Here is a 14,972-nt window from a genome sequence, read left to right as displayed (position 1 = left end):
TCAGGGGCAAGGCAGGGATGGATCCTGGAAAGTCTCTCCCAGCTCAACATTGCTGGTCCTGTGGCTTCAGCAAGAAAATTTGCAACACTGCCATGATGATGGTGCTGCAAACACTGCCGTGAAAAATGGAAGCAGTTGGGTGCATGGCTGTTTGGGGCTTGGCAGTGTCCCTGTGCGGAACACTGTCCATTAAAACAGGGAGCTCCATTGCCCTCTCCCCAGCTGTCCATGTAGCACTGAGGATGGGCACAGCACAGCAGTTGCTGCTGGTACAAAGGCCTCCTAGGAAAGGGCAGAGCTCGTTGCAGACCAAAGCAGACACGTTTTCATTGCCCGTGCATGTGGTGATCTTTCCTGAAATGGTGAGTGTCTGTCACAACATGGCCCATGACACAAGGATGTGAGGAGAAGCAGGACATGAGCTGGAAGGCGTGGGAGGTGGCCACAGGGAGAAGAAACCAAATTGGTTTTGGTCACAACTGCACAGCTTGGCTGTGGGTATAGGGAACAACATTGTCCACATTTTTACGTAGCCAAATGGTGTTCACTTTCAATGTGGTTTTATTGAGAGGGAAGGAGGTGGAGAGGACAGACACAATTTGTATGGGAGAAGCACATGTTCACCCATGTGGCCACACACAGACCCATCGAGCAGCATGCCCAGCCCTACTGACAAGCCGGTAGGAGAAAAGCTCCTGAGGAGGGTGGATGGAACAGGCAGGTAAAGAGGGGGAGAGCTGGGCGTCCCAGAGCAGACAGGGACAGACAGGGGTCTGGGAAGAGGCAGGAAGGGAAGGCTAGGGCTCTTGGAGAAGACAAAGAGAGTCACTGGTACGCTCCCATCTCTGACAACTCCAGTGACAGCAATCCCTGTGATGGCCATCCCCCTCCCAACCTGAATTCAAGATCTTGTGCTTTTATGCCACATAGGAGGTGCAGGAGAAATCCCAGCCTTTGGGCTTATTGCTCTGCAGTGTGTCCTGTGCTCTGCTGGAGGGTTTAGTTCCCACCGCCATGGAACATGCCTTTTCTAGCCTCAGTTTAGGGTTCCCACCCCACCCCTTTTAGATTTTCATTTTCTTTTTAGATTTTTGTTTTCCTCATCTGCATTTCCTTTTCGTTGTTGTGCCTGCCCCTGCCCATCCCGTCAAATCCCACACGGGATTGCTCGTCTTGCACTCACCTCTGAGGGAGATGATGCGCTCAGCACCTGTGAGGCGCTCATGCACGGGGAAGCACCGCGCTGTCCCAGTGCCTGCCTCAGCACTGGAAAGAGGACTGTCAGATCCTGCCATTTCTCTGTTCCTCTGGGGATGGACCCAGCTAGATGAGAGGGTTGATGTGGGAGGAGGGCCTGCTGGACCATTTTGCCTGTGGTGGACTTCTGGAGGGAATATTTGAGATAGACCCACCAGCACCGTGGGACCATGGGTACGTGAGCTCTTCCGCAGAAGGTCAGTGTCACGTGGCTGCAGCGAACAGGACATGGTGGCATTTAAAATCCCACGAGAGGTGTGCAAGATGGCCTGAACCTGAGGCAGCTCCAGTGCCCTTGGAGAGATGGGACCAGGGATGGGCAGGGAGAGGGCAGGTCCCATCTGTGGGGTTTAGCTGGGACTAGTCACAATATCTCCCTGAGGAGCACACCTCTCGCATGCCTGTCTGAGCTCAGGCAGGGCTGGCACCAAGACAAGGGCTCCTGGGGCAGGGCAGAAGGAGCTGAGCTAGGAAAGTTTGATCTGATGACCCCAGGTTCAAGCCCCAACTTCAGCAATGCGTTCCCCCTTGGCCTTTTGCAGAGCTGTCCTGTCTTCTTCCAGCCTTCCCTGGTCCTTGTCTGTCCACCCTCCCCAGGCACAGGGCAGAGCTTACCCCAGGATGGGCACTGCTTGGGTGGGGCAGAGGGGAGCAAGAAGGGCTTCAGTAAGAGTGTTGGCAGCCAGAGGAAATCAAAAAGTTGTGGTGGCACTGCTGAGTGGGGCAGGGTGCCTGGTGACCAAGGGGATGTGGAGAGAGTGTCAGTGAGCTGACTGGTCCTACGCGACTCTCACTCATACAGACATGAAGAGTTGCAGCCAAGGGTGCTGAAGGTGCTGGCCAAAGTCATTGTGTGGCTGCATCTCCAATCCTGGGAAAGCCATGGCACTCAGGGAGGTTCCTGATGCTTGGCAGAAGGCAAACATCCCACCCATCTTCATGAAGAGCCAAGAGGAAATTCAAGGAACTACAGTCTAATCAGCCTGACCTATGTCCCCAGGAAGGTTATGGACCAAATATTCCTGGAAGCCATGCCCAAGACCTTGATGGTCAAGAAGGGGATTGGGAACTGTCAGCATTACCTCAACAACGGCAAACTGTGCCTGACCAACCTGAATGCCTTTTACAACAACACGATGGGCCCTTTGGATGGGGGGTGAGGTGGATGCAGTAGTCCTTGACGGCTTGGTGAAAGGGGCTGCCTGGGTGGAATATGTTTATCCAAAGCAAATGCCATGTTCCCCTTGCCACTGCACTGGGACAACACTATGCAACAGGCCCGGCTGGGGATGACTGGCTGGAAGGCAGCTCTGCAAAGAGGGTGGGTGGACAGCAAGTGGGAGAGGAGGGAGCAGCGTGCCCTTAGGATTGGGAATGCCAACAGCATTCTGGGCTGCATTAGCAAATTCAGAGGCAGCAGGGAAAGAGCAGTGATGCTTTCCCTCTGGGAACCACATCAGGACTGCTGTGTCCAGTGTGGAGGTTTCCCACTGCCCCACATGGCCTCCAACACCACATGGACCAGGGTGCATTCAGGGCTGGAGAAATGTCACCCCCAAACAGTCCCCATCGCAGCCCTTTTTCTTTCTTCCCCAAGTAGTCCCCTGTTTGTTGCCCCCCACCAGTGCCTGCCCCTGCCCAACCCCAGCTGAATCCCACGTTGGTGTGTGCAGACAGCTCTGCTGCAGGGTCTGGCAGCATCTAGGCCAGGAGAGATTGCACAGGTCTGGCCATGCCCCCTGCAGGCACTGAGCCCAGCAGGAGGATGGAACTGGCCGTGCAGCAAAGGTCCCTCCCTAGGCCTGGGGTGTATGGCCAGAGGTGGAAGTGGTCAGGGTGCGGGGCTGGTTTGCTCCCCATTGCCCCGGGGCAGCTTCCCCAGGGTGTCCAGGGACTGTGGCACAGACCAGCTCATCTCTTGTCCACCTTTTGCACCTTGCTTCCTTCTCCATGAGACCTGGCTCTGTACGGTGATCACTCTTCTGAGTCTCCATTCACTGCCCACCCCAGGGAGCGTGCACAATCCCCATCCTCTCCTCACCCCTCCAGACTCCTTTCCAGAGGAACGATAGATGCCATCAGCCCTGTCATACATGTGGCAGCCTAAAGAGCCAATGAGGAGCTCATGCAGCATCTCTGCAGCCCCTGCTCACATAGAAGGCAGCATTTAAAACCAACATTTGTGTCTAATGGATCCCAGATGTACTGTGAACTTATCCCCACAGTCACAGGGAGAAGAGGAGAAAAGACACATGTACTGGTGAAGGAGCTGAGGAGGAGTCAGCAGTGTGCCCTGGAGGCAAAGGCCATTGACATACTGGCTCCCGTAGCACAGGCCACTGAAAAAGTTGAGATCTGTGGAGAACCAGGGTGCAATGACCATCCCTGCCCTCGGCCCTGGATAAACTGGGTGGGGTGGGTTGATCATGGCTGTCAGTGAAGCCTCACACAGCCGCTCCCTCACTTACCCCTCACCCCAGTGGAATGAGAGCAGAGACTAGGAAGAAGAAAAGTCAGGGGTCAAGATAATAAATAGTAGGCAAAGGAAATAGGAAGAAGAAAGAAAGAAAAACAAAACAATAAACAACCCCCCCCAAATAACAAGTGATGCACCTTCCACAAGCACACCAATGGTAGGCAGTCCCCAAGAAATGGCTACCCACCAAAAAAAACCACCTGCCCTCCATTTTTCTTCCTTGGTATGATGCTATATGGCATGGAATATCTGTCTCTCCTTGCTGTGTCCCTTCCAAACTTCTTGTGCACTCTCAACCTGCACTCTAAGGGCAGTGTGAGAATGAGAGATGGTCTTGATGCTGTGCAGACACTGTTCAGCAAAAGCTAAAACAGGGGGGTGTTATCAACATGGTTTTGGTCCCCAATCCAAAACACAACACCTTACGGGCTGCTATGAAGAAAATGAGCTCCATCCCAGCCAGACCCCCTACACTGGGTCAAAGCTTTCCAGTGGGGAAGGAGGGCTGAGGTGGAAAGCCTGATCCTCCACAAATGGAGGAGATGGGGCAAGGGAGTGAGTGTCCCAGTGAAGAGAGAAGACCTTGAGCTGGAGCCAGAGGAGCACAGCTGGAGCAGGGACTTGCTCATTTCCCTGGGAAGAGGGGAGGGAAAGGTGGAGGGAGGGAGATGCAGGAGATGATCTTGTTTTAGCCCTCATAAAGAGGAACTGCTTGAATCACTCCAGCCGGAGAGGTGGAGAACCTATCTTTGCAGCAAGAGAAGCAAAGGCTTCTCACTCAGCTGCTGAGCTGCTGCATCCCCAGGTGGATCCTGAGGCATGCCTGCAGCAGGGCCTGCCCAGGGGCAGGAGGAGATGTGCATGGCTGTAACCCATGTGAGCCACCCAATAGGAATGGCCCATTTTTCCTTGGCATTGCAGTGAAGGTAGACCTTTGTTAGTGGCTGCCATGCGAGCCTCATGCTCCTGAAATGTGCACCACTGGGGGGATGCGCACCACGTGACTACCATCCCCGGAACCCACAGTGAGAAAGATGGCCTCATAATGGCCCTTGTAAGTATTCACAAACTTGGCAAATATCTTTTCTTGACCCTTCCAGAAAAGACAACCTTGACACTTCAGTACTTCCCACATGGTGTTTATTAACAAGGAAAATCAAACCCGTGACATTTTCTAGACTGTTAATTAAACCATGATATTTCTTCCCAAAGACCTTTTGCTTTCTTCACTCACCACTCCACGAGCGGTCTCAGTGGCACACACTTCTGAAGAGCCAGCCGGTATCCAGAGCTTTCAAAGGAGCTAGAAGTGTCTTTTGCCTGTGTCAACAGGGGACCATGAGCTCTGGGTGAGGACCAGGGCTTTCCTCATGATTTTCCTGAGTGCCTCCCTGACCTCCCTGTTCCGCAGGCTGTAGATGAGGGGGTTGACCAGGGGTGTGAGGATGGTGTAGAAAAAAGAGAAAAACTTATTGAGCTGCCTCAGAGGGGCTTTTCTCGGCACCATGTAGACAAGGATAAGGGTGCCACAGAAAATGGTGACGAGAGTGAGGTGAGAAGAGCAAGTGGAGAAGGCCTTTTTTCTACTGATGCTGGATGGGATCCTCAGGATGGCAGCTGTGATGCACACATAGGAGCCCAGTGTGAAAAGGAAGGGAAAAACTGCATCCAGGATGCCAAATATGAATGTAACAATTGTGACTGCTCTGGTGTCACTGCAGGCAAGCTCCAGCAATGGGGTAAAATCACAGAAGAAGTGGTCAATGGCCTTGGGGCCACAAAACTGCAACGGGGATAAGACAACTGTGACTACCACCAGCAGCAGTGATCCCCATAGCCAAGAGGCAGCTGCCAGGTGTACAGAGACCTTCCAGGTCATGAGGCTTGCATAGAGCAAGGGCTGGCGTATGGCCAAGTACCGATCATAGGCCATGGCCGCCAGCAGGTAACACTCAGCAGTGGCAAAGGAAGCAAAGAAGTAGAACTGAGCCAGGCAGCCGTGTGCAGAGATGCTGCTGTCCCCAGTCAGGAAGCTGGCCAGCAACCGAGGCAGGATGGTGGAGCTGTAGCAGGTCTCCAAGGAGGACAGATTGCCCAGGAAGAAGTACGTGGGGGTGTGCAGCTGCCGGTCTGCCACCACCAGCACAACGATGAGGATGTTCCCAACCATGGTGACTGAGTAGATCATAAGCAAGAGGAGAAAGAGCAGGTTCTGGAGCGTGGGGACGTCACTTATTCCCAGCAGCACAAAATCCATGGATGATGTCCTGTTGTCCCTTTCTCCTTCTTCCATGTTGTTTTTCTTTCAGTTCCTCAGCTTCCACAAAGAGGTGCTACGACAGAGAAACACACTTCAGTGTTTACCTTCAACATTTTTTTGTGTAAGGCATTGTTCTCTTCACATGAGCTTTATGTGTTTCGTGCCTCACGAAAGCAGAAAAAGAATGTTTTTCCTGATGGGTAAAGAACACTCATCCCAGAAGACCCCCTGGAGACTCCAGAGGTGAGCTGACCAATGGAAGTTCTTCTTTCTCACTGTGAAATAGAACTATGATGTCCATTTGCTCACACAGAAACAGAGAACTTTCATATGCCTGTGGGTATGCCCAGGAAGTCATAGAGTCACAGAATCATAGAATGGTTTAGGTTGGAAAGGACCTTGAAGATCATCAAATTGCACTATCGGTGTTGAGGACTGACATCCTACTGCTCTCAGGAAAGACAAAGTGTGCCAGAGAAAACAAACCCTACTCTCCAAAATAAACCAGTGTGTGATGCGTCATGGCAGACACCACCCTTCCTCCAAAGCAAGGGATGCGCACATCGCAGGTGAATGGCCACAGCTCTCTGAAACACTCCCATGAGGAGGAAAGGATTCCCACCCCACTCCTTCCCCACCACCCAACACAGGCAAATCCCTCCCATTGAGAAAGGGCAGGTCAGGAGATACTGCCTCAGATGACCAAGGCACTGTGCTGGGGGACTGCCAGAGAGCATGCTGAAAACCACATTGCGGGTCAAAATGTGGCATAAAAAGTGACAAGGAAGGGATAAAAAAAAAAAATAGGGAAGGGGTTACTGGGAGTCAGCCAAGGCACACGGGAGACGTTGTGAAGGTAGGAAGGATGGGAGGGCAAAATAAGGCAAGTCCAGGCTCTCTTCAGCGGTTCCAAGAAGAAAGAACACATTGAAATACAGGAAATTGGAATTTAAAGATAGCGTGGTGAAATACTGGAAGAGCTGCCCAGAGAGGCTGCAGAGGTTTCATCCCTGTGGCTATTAAAAACTTGACTGGGCATGGTCCTGAGCCACCTGCCTCAGCTGACTCTGCTTTTAGGAAGTGGCGGCTGAACAGGCTGATATGCTGGGGTGGCTTCCAAGCCCAGCCGCTCTGTGACTCTGTGACTGGGAGCTGCTGGGCAGAACCTGTTGCTTCAGATTTTTCCCTCATGAGCAGTGGTTCCTGAGGGGTTTGAGGATGCCTGCCTGCAGATCCCAGCCCAGCAGCAGGACTTCGGCATGGCCAGCTGTGCCTGAGGGGCTGCCTGGGCAAGTAGGACATTAAGCGGGGTGTCCGCAGGGTGCTGGGGCTGAGGTGGGATACGATCAGGGTCAGGGGCGTTGGCAATGCCAGGACATGCCTCAGCGCATGATTGGAGAAGGCTCATGCCCAACAAACACAGCTCTGTGCAACAACAGTGCCCTCCAAGTGCCTCACACCCACCTCTTGGGCTGGAATGCACTTGTTCCAGTGGTGATAATCAAAGGAACTGTGCCGAGAGTTTGCCAAAAACTATTCAGAATGACTGATACCCCCAGCCCTCTCCACTGCAGGGGAGTGACAAAGATGAGGGCTGGAGAAAAAACCCCAACAACTACATGGTCATAATCATAATTCTGAGAGTGAGAAAAAATACAAAACCCAGCAATAATAACAACAAAAATATAACCAAATCTTGAGACAATTGAAGTAGCCCTGTGAGGGATGAAGTGAAGGGTACAGGCAATGTGGCCCCACACAACCTGCCCAAATGCTCTCCCGCCTGCCCATCTAAGGAGGGAGAGTGTCCCGGGGCTGTCCCTGGGATGTCACTGTGCAGAGCCGGGGGCCCGGGGGTGTCTTGGGGAAGGTGGAAGCTGGGGTGGGAAGACATGCAGGAAAGGACGGGGCTGAAGCTCTTATCTCGATGCTCTCATTTCTTCTTTTCAAAGACCAAGCAGCCTGACTAATAACACTCAGAGCTAAACAGGCCCCCGCACACCCATCACAAACCTGCAGTCCTCATCATGAAGCACTGACATCAGCTCTGATGGATCATGGCAATGAAGTCCAAGTTCAGCGTCTTACCTTCTGCCTCTTCCCTACCATGACCTTCACTTCTTGGACCTCACCACAAGCCCTGAACCAGGGCTCATTCCTCAGTCTGCCCTTGCCCTCTTCTCCCAGCAGCTGCTAAGGTGAGCCTCCAGCAGCACCTGAAGGCTCCCTCATCTCTCAAGTCTGCCCGGGTTTATAGCAGAAAGGAGACTCTAAAGGTTCTCGCTGTGGTGTGTCGCCCCTGAGGATTTGCAGAGAGTAGAACCAGTATAATTGTCTCCCTGGTGGGATGGAAGCTCTGAGATGGTGGAGACTGTGTCAACAACCCCAGGCACTGCTGAGCCCCCAGAAACATGATGTAATCTGAGGCAGGGAAACGGAACCAGGAGCTACTCTGAATTTGGTGAGCAGAACAAGAAAATCCCCAGAAATCGCACTCACCTCAGTTCCCTTCAGATGACTGCATCAACTCACACAGCATGAGAAAGCCTCAGACCTTCTGAGGCAGAGGGACCTGCCTTGTTGGCAGCTGAAGGCAGCAGAGCGGTGGGTATGTCCTTCCAGATAGGAGTCCTGTACAGGAGGTGCACAGGGGCCTCCCTTGCTCCTCTGCTAGCCAAGGGGAGCAAGTGGGCATGGCTCCTTCCAGTCCTGGTGGGCTTCCACTTTGGGAGAACCCTCTCCTGTTCCTCTGCCCTGGCTGGAAACGCAGGAGAGGGAGGCCCAAAGGACACAGACGTTTGTGCTGTTGCTCTCATGGACATGAGATATCGAATCACAGTTTATCTTGGGAGCCTCACACTGAAAGGAAGGTGCTGGGGGTCCCAGTCCAAGCTGGGCACATTCACTCCTCATCCAGTTGGTGGTGGTCCAGGAAGAGGGGGAACTCCTTTGCCAGCACAATTTATGGCCTTTCTTTGGACACTGAATGCTTTTTGGTACATTTCTCTCTCCATGCAGAGACTGCACATACCCAAAGGCCTCAGACGCAGCCCCAGGAGCCCATGCCCAGGCTATCCCATCCCATTTCTATTTGTTGGCTCCCACCTCTATGGTGTTTGCCCTCCAGCTGGAGCCCACCCTTCCCATCTATTCCATCTGCCAGAGGAGCCCTCAGTGGGCTCCCTCAGCTCACTGCTTTGGAACCTTCACTGCACAGGCTGCACTCAGGCAATGGTGCATGGTGGCAATGGAGACAGCTTCTTTCCTGCTCCTGCCTCCCACCTGGCTGTCTCCTCTGCAGGAAAGCTCATCTGAAGAGCTATGGGCCTGAGAACCTGCCATCTGCTCCCACTGAGCCAACCAGGTTCTTTGCCAGGAACGCTCTGACCACATGATGTATGGGAAGGAGGAGAAGTTTTATTTAATCACAGCTGTAATTTGGGCTAAAGGTACTCATTTAAGGTGCCAGTTACAATCTTTGAAGGTAAGAACAGTCACTGGTTTGCTGTATCAAAATATATGATGTTCTTTGAAATGTTAGAAATATGTAGAAATGTTATATGTTTTTTTGATACTCCTTGAAATGTTATAGCAAATAATAAATATATACTCATGTGTATAAATTTATACACATATATAAAATTAATATACTTGGTGATGTTATATTCTTTGATCTGTTACCGGTCTCTAAATATTCACTGTCATTACCCCAGATAACCCCACTGCCGTGGGTGAATACATGCGCTGAGGTCAGCTTTGACCTGTCACACTCTTACAACTTCTTAAAGAGAGGTTCAGCCTTTACGTAGCCAATCGTTGGGCTAAGCCACACATACACCTCCTGGTTAGTCTGTCAGGGGCCCAGGAGCTGCAAAGCCAGTAGCTCCCCCCTCACCGAACTGTTTGTGCTGTTAAAACATTCTCAAGGTTTTGACTCCTTGCGAGGCTAAGGGAATGACAGCCGAGGACGACACTGGTTTTCACAACCGTGACCTGCTCTTGGTCACCATAGTTGGCCCATCGGGCAGCTGTGCTATAAAGACCCATCTCCCGAGCTGTGTCCAAACACCATCCAGAAACCTCAACGATTGTCTGCACACTGTTGTGCTTCCTTTCCAGTCAACAGCAGGTCATTACAGACCCCTTCGGAGGACACATAAGGACTGAGAAACTAAGGAAAATTATGCTCACACTTGGCACATAAGGCCATTTTGCAAGGTCATGAGCCCTCTGGTCTTCGTTTTCTCTCACAACAACGTCACCCTTACCAGCCTCTCCCCTTACCCTCAGCCATAAGGGCTCACTCCATTTGTCGGTCCCATAGAGGAGTTCCACATATCTAAGCATATCTCCTTCGCACTGACAGCTCTCCCCTCTTGATCCTTCCGGCTGTCTCTCATGATCATCCTCTGCCCATTCATCACAGCACCCCAGTCACGTGGGCTGTCCCAACACACCTCCGTTGTTATTCCCCTCAAGTGAATGAAGAGATGGCATGTGGGACTCCTCCTGCCTGTGCCCCAAGCTGAGGGCACCGGTGCATGTCTGGGCTGCGGCACCAGGGCTGAGAGTGGACTTGCCATGGGGAAACCTGCTACCAAGCCTCCAAGACCTCATGTGTGCACAGTCTTTGCTCCATGGCAGAGACATGCTGGAGTGGATGGCCAATGGCAATGTAAGGAAGAAATCAGGTGCCCACACAAAGAGTGAACTGGGCTTTCCCCGAAGCCAGAGAGAAACGGGGATGGGCTGTTCAGTCGGAGCAGAAGAGGAGCCTGCTGTCTGGCGTCTCTGCAGGCCTGAGGGGCTGTGGTGGAGCAGAAGCTGATGTCAGGAAGGAAGAGATGATGTTGATAATGTCCTTGGGAGTGGACATGCTGTGGTACAGGCAAACTGTGAAAATCATTGGCCTCATCCATGATTGTATCATCAAGGGAATGGTTAAATGATGGGGGAAACCCATCAGGGTTTGAGAGGGAATGCACTCGAGTGGAGACCCTGGTGTGATGTGCTTTGTATTCATGCAGTTCCCTGCATCTACTGGGTAGGCAACAGGCACATCTTCTGTAACTGCAGTGGTGGGCTTCAGTCAGTGGATGGGGTTCCTCTATAGGACCTGAGCCGTCCGTGTCAGCTGTGTACAATTTTGCTGGACAGCCCTGGCATCTCACGTAGCACTGCAGGCCTGTATTTGGCCATGAAATTGAGATGCAATTGCCCTGAATTCTGTTACGCAATAAAGAGATGCACATGAAACCTTTGTCATTATACTCAAAGGACATGGAGAAAATACAGCTGGTGGAGAACAGAAAGAGAGAGACTTCTCTCCCCCAATGGCACATGACTCCATCTGGTCAGCTGAAGACCTCTATAGGCTGTCCTGGACAAAAGCAATAGTTACAGGTTCAGTTTTTGTACGTGTGGGCATCTGCTGTCATTTCAGTTGGCCAAAAGAATTTCCTACCAGCCTCAACAAGATGTCCCCAGATGCTGCCCTGTCTCTATGAACTGCTCCATTAGAGCTTTCAGCTTCCAGCATCCATGTTGGTCCCCTCTGGCACTTCACATGTCACCAGGGGTGTGTGTCTGAACAGCTCGCTCCTGGCCTCCACCTCCAGTAATTACAATGGGAGATGAAAGAAGGAACTCCCCTGCAGGAGCCTATTTTGGGCACATCTGAGCTGAGGCAAGAGGAATCCCACCACTTGTGGGGTTGTGGCAGTCATGGGAGGAGCTGAGTCCCCTTCCAGCCCAGGGACTACAAACCCAGAAGGAGGTGCCTTGACTGACTCAGCTGCATCCCTTCCCTCAGCAGGGTGAAGAAGATCCCTCCCTGGCACTGTCTGGGTGTCCTGTCTAATGATGAGACAAGGAAAGGTGATATTTAGAGCTAACTCTGTCTGTGAGAGGAGAAAGGAAACTGCTGGAAGTCAGAGTCTCTTCCCGGGTGAAGGAGGGAACATCAGTGATTGCTTCAGCCTCTTTCACAGGAGATTCCCCTGGAGCCCCAGGGACACCTCAAGGGAGCCCAGAGGGGGCACAGAAAGTGCCGCCTTGGGCTGGTCCTCTGCTGCTGAGCTGGGCCGGGCTCCCGGGACGGAGAGAGCTCACGGCAAGTGGGAGCGCTGCCGAGAGGCGGCTCTGCCCAGGAGCAGCTCCCCGGAAAAGCACAGCAGGGCTGAGGCACTGCCTGCAGGCGCTGAAGAGACACGAGAGAAGTGAGAGAGAGTTAAAGGCAGTGTGGAGTTGGAGGATGGTGAGAGTTCACTGGGGGAGAAATCTGCACAGCGCTGAACACAGTAAGTCTCTGGCTGCCGGTCAATGAAAATGAGCGTAGATAGGATCTGGCGGGGCGGCACTCAGAGTATTTGAGTGTGGAGAAGGACGCGCTGCAGAGCAGGGCTTCCCTGCTGCACCATCAGAGGGACGGGCATGCCGGCCGCCTTCTCCCGGGGACGGCTGCAGGGCTGTGCGGGTGGGTGTGCAGCCAAGGGTGCTCAGCTCTGTCCTGCTGAGCAGGGTCCCTGTGCCCCAGGGGCTGTGTGCCAGGGCAGGGACCCTGCCACCTGCCAGGGGCAGCACTCAGCCTGTCCGGGGAGCTCTTCATGGCACTGCGGGGAGAAGCTGCGGGTGGAAGGAGCGATCCCCAGCAGGGCAGGGCAGGGCAGGATCTTTCTGCTGTCAAGAGGGTGCTGCGTGGGGCACGGCTGCTCACACCTCCAGATCACCGCCAGGGTGTTCCTGAAGGGACTTTTCAAGGGGAATATTTATGAGGGTAACCTGAAAGTGAAGGAGTCTGTGCTTTGACTTTTCTACTCTGGGTGGGCTGGGTGATGAAGGAGGAATTAAAATTCACCTTTCAGGTTTGGGTGGGGAACAGAGACTCTTCAGCTATTATGCTGAAAGATGCAAAAGTCTCGGGGAAGCAACACAAACACCAACTGCCCTCTGCCTCAGCTTACAGAGAGCTCCAGCATCGTCTCTGCAGGCTCTCCCTCACCTTGCATGCCTTTGCACAGAACCCTGGTGATGCTCCTTCTTCCTTCCTTCCCCTCCTGTCTGTGCCGCCCTTGGGCTTCCCCTCAACTTGCCGGGGAGTGGGGTTTCAGCTGCAGCTCAGACACCCACCCTGTGGGTCCTGCCATGCAGATCTGCACTCTGTAAGTGAATTCTCCACTATCCTCTGTTTCTTTGGGGAGATAACATGTGAGTGTGAACGTGCTCCAGGTCAAACCAAGTGTGAATGTGCTCCAGGTCAAACCAAGCACAAAGAAGCCAGGAACAAGGCTGAAGGGCAGACCAGCTCTCCTCACTCAGCACTAAGCCACAGACAATGCTTCTGCATCTCCCCAGAAACAGAGGTTCACTCAGACTGCAAGAAAAATGCTGACAGTTTCGGCTCCAAAATAATATTTCCCTGGTAATCTTATGATTATGAGTGGCTAAAATCTGCCCTACATTGTGAGTAAGAAATCTAAATCCCCACCTTGCTGCACTGCAGAGTAGGACCAAGTACTCTGGAGCGCACAGTGAAGCCTGAGCTCCTCGTGGCACACTCAGAGATCAACTAAAGGAGCTCCAGAAACGGAGCTGAACAAAGGTGCTGCTAAGGAATAAGAAAACTGGAGCGTTTCTATGAGAAACATTGAGTTATATTGCAAAATGTTTGTCCTAACCTGTCAATAACTTCTCTTCCTTGGACACCTCCCTGTGAAGCTCATGTCCAATAGCAGCTCCATCACCCAGTTCCTCCTGCTGGCATTCGCAGACACACGGGAGCTGCAGCTCTTGCACTTCTGGCTCTTCCTGGGCATCTACCTGGCTGCCCTCCTGGGCAACGGCCTCATCATCACTGCCATCGCCTGCGACCACCGCCTCCACACCCCCATGTACTTCTTCCTCCTCAACCTCTCCCTCCTCGACCTGGGCTCCATCTCTGTCACTCTCCCCAAAGCCATGGCCAATTCCCTCTGGGACACCAGGGCCATTTTCTATGGGGGGTGTGCTGCTCAAATTTTTTGGTTTCTCTTTTTTTTGTAGCAGAGTATTTTCTTCTAACCATCATGGCCTATGACCGCTACGTGGCCATCTGCAAACCCCTGCACTATGGGACCCTGATGGACAGCAGAACTTGTGTCCACATGGCAGCAGCTGCCTGGGGCAGTGGCTTTCTCTATTCTCTAATGCACACAGGGAATACTTTTTCACTACCACTTTGCCATAGCAATGCTGTGGACCAGTTCTTCTGTGAAATCCCCCAGATCCTCAAGCTTTCCTGCTCAGACTCAAAACTCAGGGAAGCTGGACTTCTGCTGGTCAGTGCTTTTCTTTTTTTTGGATGTTTTGTGTTCATTGTGGTGTCCTATGTGCAGATCTTCAGGGCCGTGCTGAGGATGCCCTCGGAGCAGGGACGGCACAAAGCCTTTTCCACGTGCCTCCCTCACCTGGCCGTGGTCTCCCTCTTCATCAGCACTTCATTTTTTGCTTACCTGAAGCCCCCCTCCATCTCCTCCCCATCCCTGGATCTGGTGCTGGCAGTTCTGTACTCTGTGGTGCCTCCAGCAGTGAACCCCCTCATCTACAGCATGAGGAACAAAGAGATCAAGGATGCCCTGAGGAAGTGGATTAGACATTTTTTCAGCAGCCATGAACTGCGTACCTTCCTCTGCAAATGATTCCCAGTGTGTGTTGTGATGGGCCAAGCCTGACATAACTTCCTTTTTTTTCCTTCTTTTTGTCTTTTTTCCCCTTGTGATGATCTTTTCTGAAAAGAAATTCTTTTACTCATCCTCTCGTGTTAAGTATCCACCTGTCTTGTGCGACCCAGAGACTTTGGGTAAATAAGAGTCAGGCTCTCTTTGTATTTAAAGAAAAAAATGAGGCAGCTGCAACTTCTTTTTGTGAGACCCACCATCAGCAGCGCATGAATGAGTGGGAAATGAAGAGACCTTTCTGGCTGCAGCAGCCTGGGGCAGGCCG

The 14,972-nt window shown here is 52.5% G+C and overlaps 1 protein-coding gene and 1 pseudogene across 2 annotated transcripts; one reads left to right on the top strand and one right to left on the bottom strand.

The window, feature by feature from the left end:
- Positions 1–5,036: 5,036 nt before the first annotated feature.
- Positions 5,037–6,026, bottom strand: LOC309683912 (olfactory receptor 5AP2-like; the record flags this gene model as incomplete). Its single annotated transcript, XM_082499894.1, has 1 exon — positions 5,037–6,026. The coding sequence occupies one exon, from the start codon at positions 6,024–6,026 to the stop codon at positions 5,037–5,039; it is 990 nt and encodes a 329-aa protein (XP_082356020.1).
- A 7,686-nt stretch (positions 6,027–13,712) lies between these two features.
- On the top strand, positions 13,713–14,668 carry LOC309683911 (olfactory receptor 14A16-like; annotated as a pseudogene). Its single transcript has one exon. The product of its transcript is annotated as an olfactory receptor 14A16-like (transcript).
- The last annotated feature ends 304 nt before the right edge of the window (positions 14,669–14,972 follow it).

Source organism: Vanellus vanellus (genome assembly GCF_965231255.1).
Source record: "Vanellus vanellus genome assembly, contig: HAP1_SCAFFOLD_35, whole genome shotgun sequence".
NCBI lineage: Eukaryota > Metazoa > Chordata > Aves > Charadriiformes > Charadriidae > Vanellus > Vanellus vanellus.
This window is presented reverse-complemented; position numbering and strand designations above follow the sequence as displayed.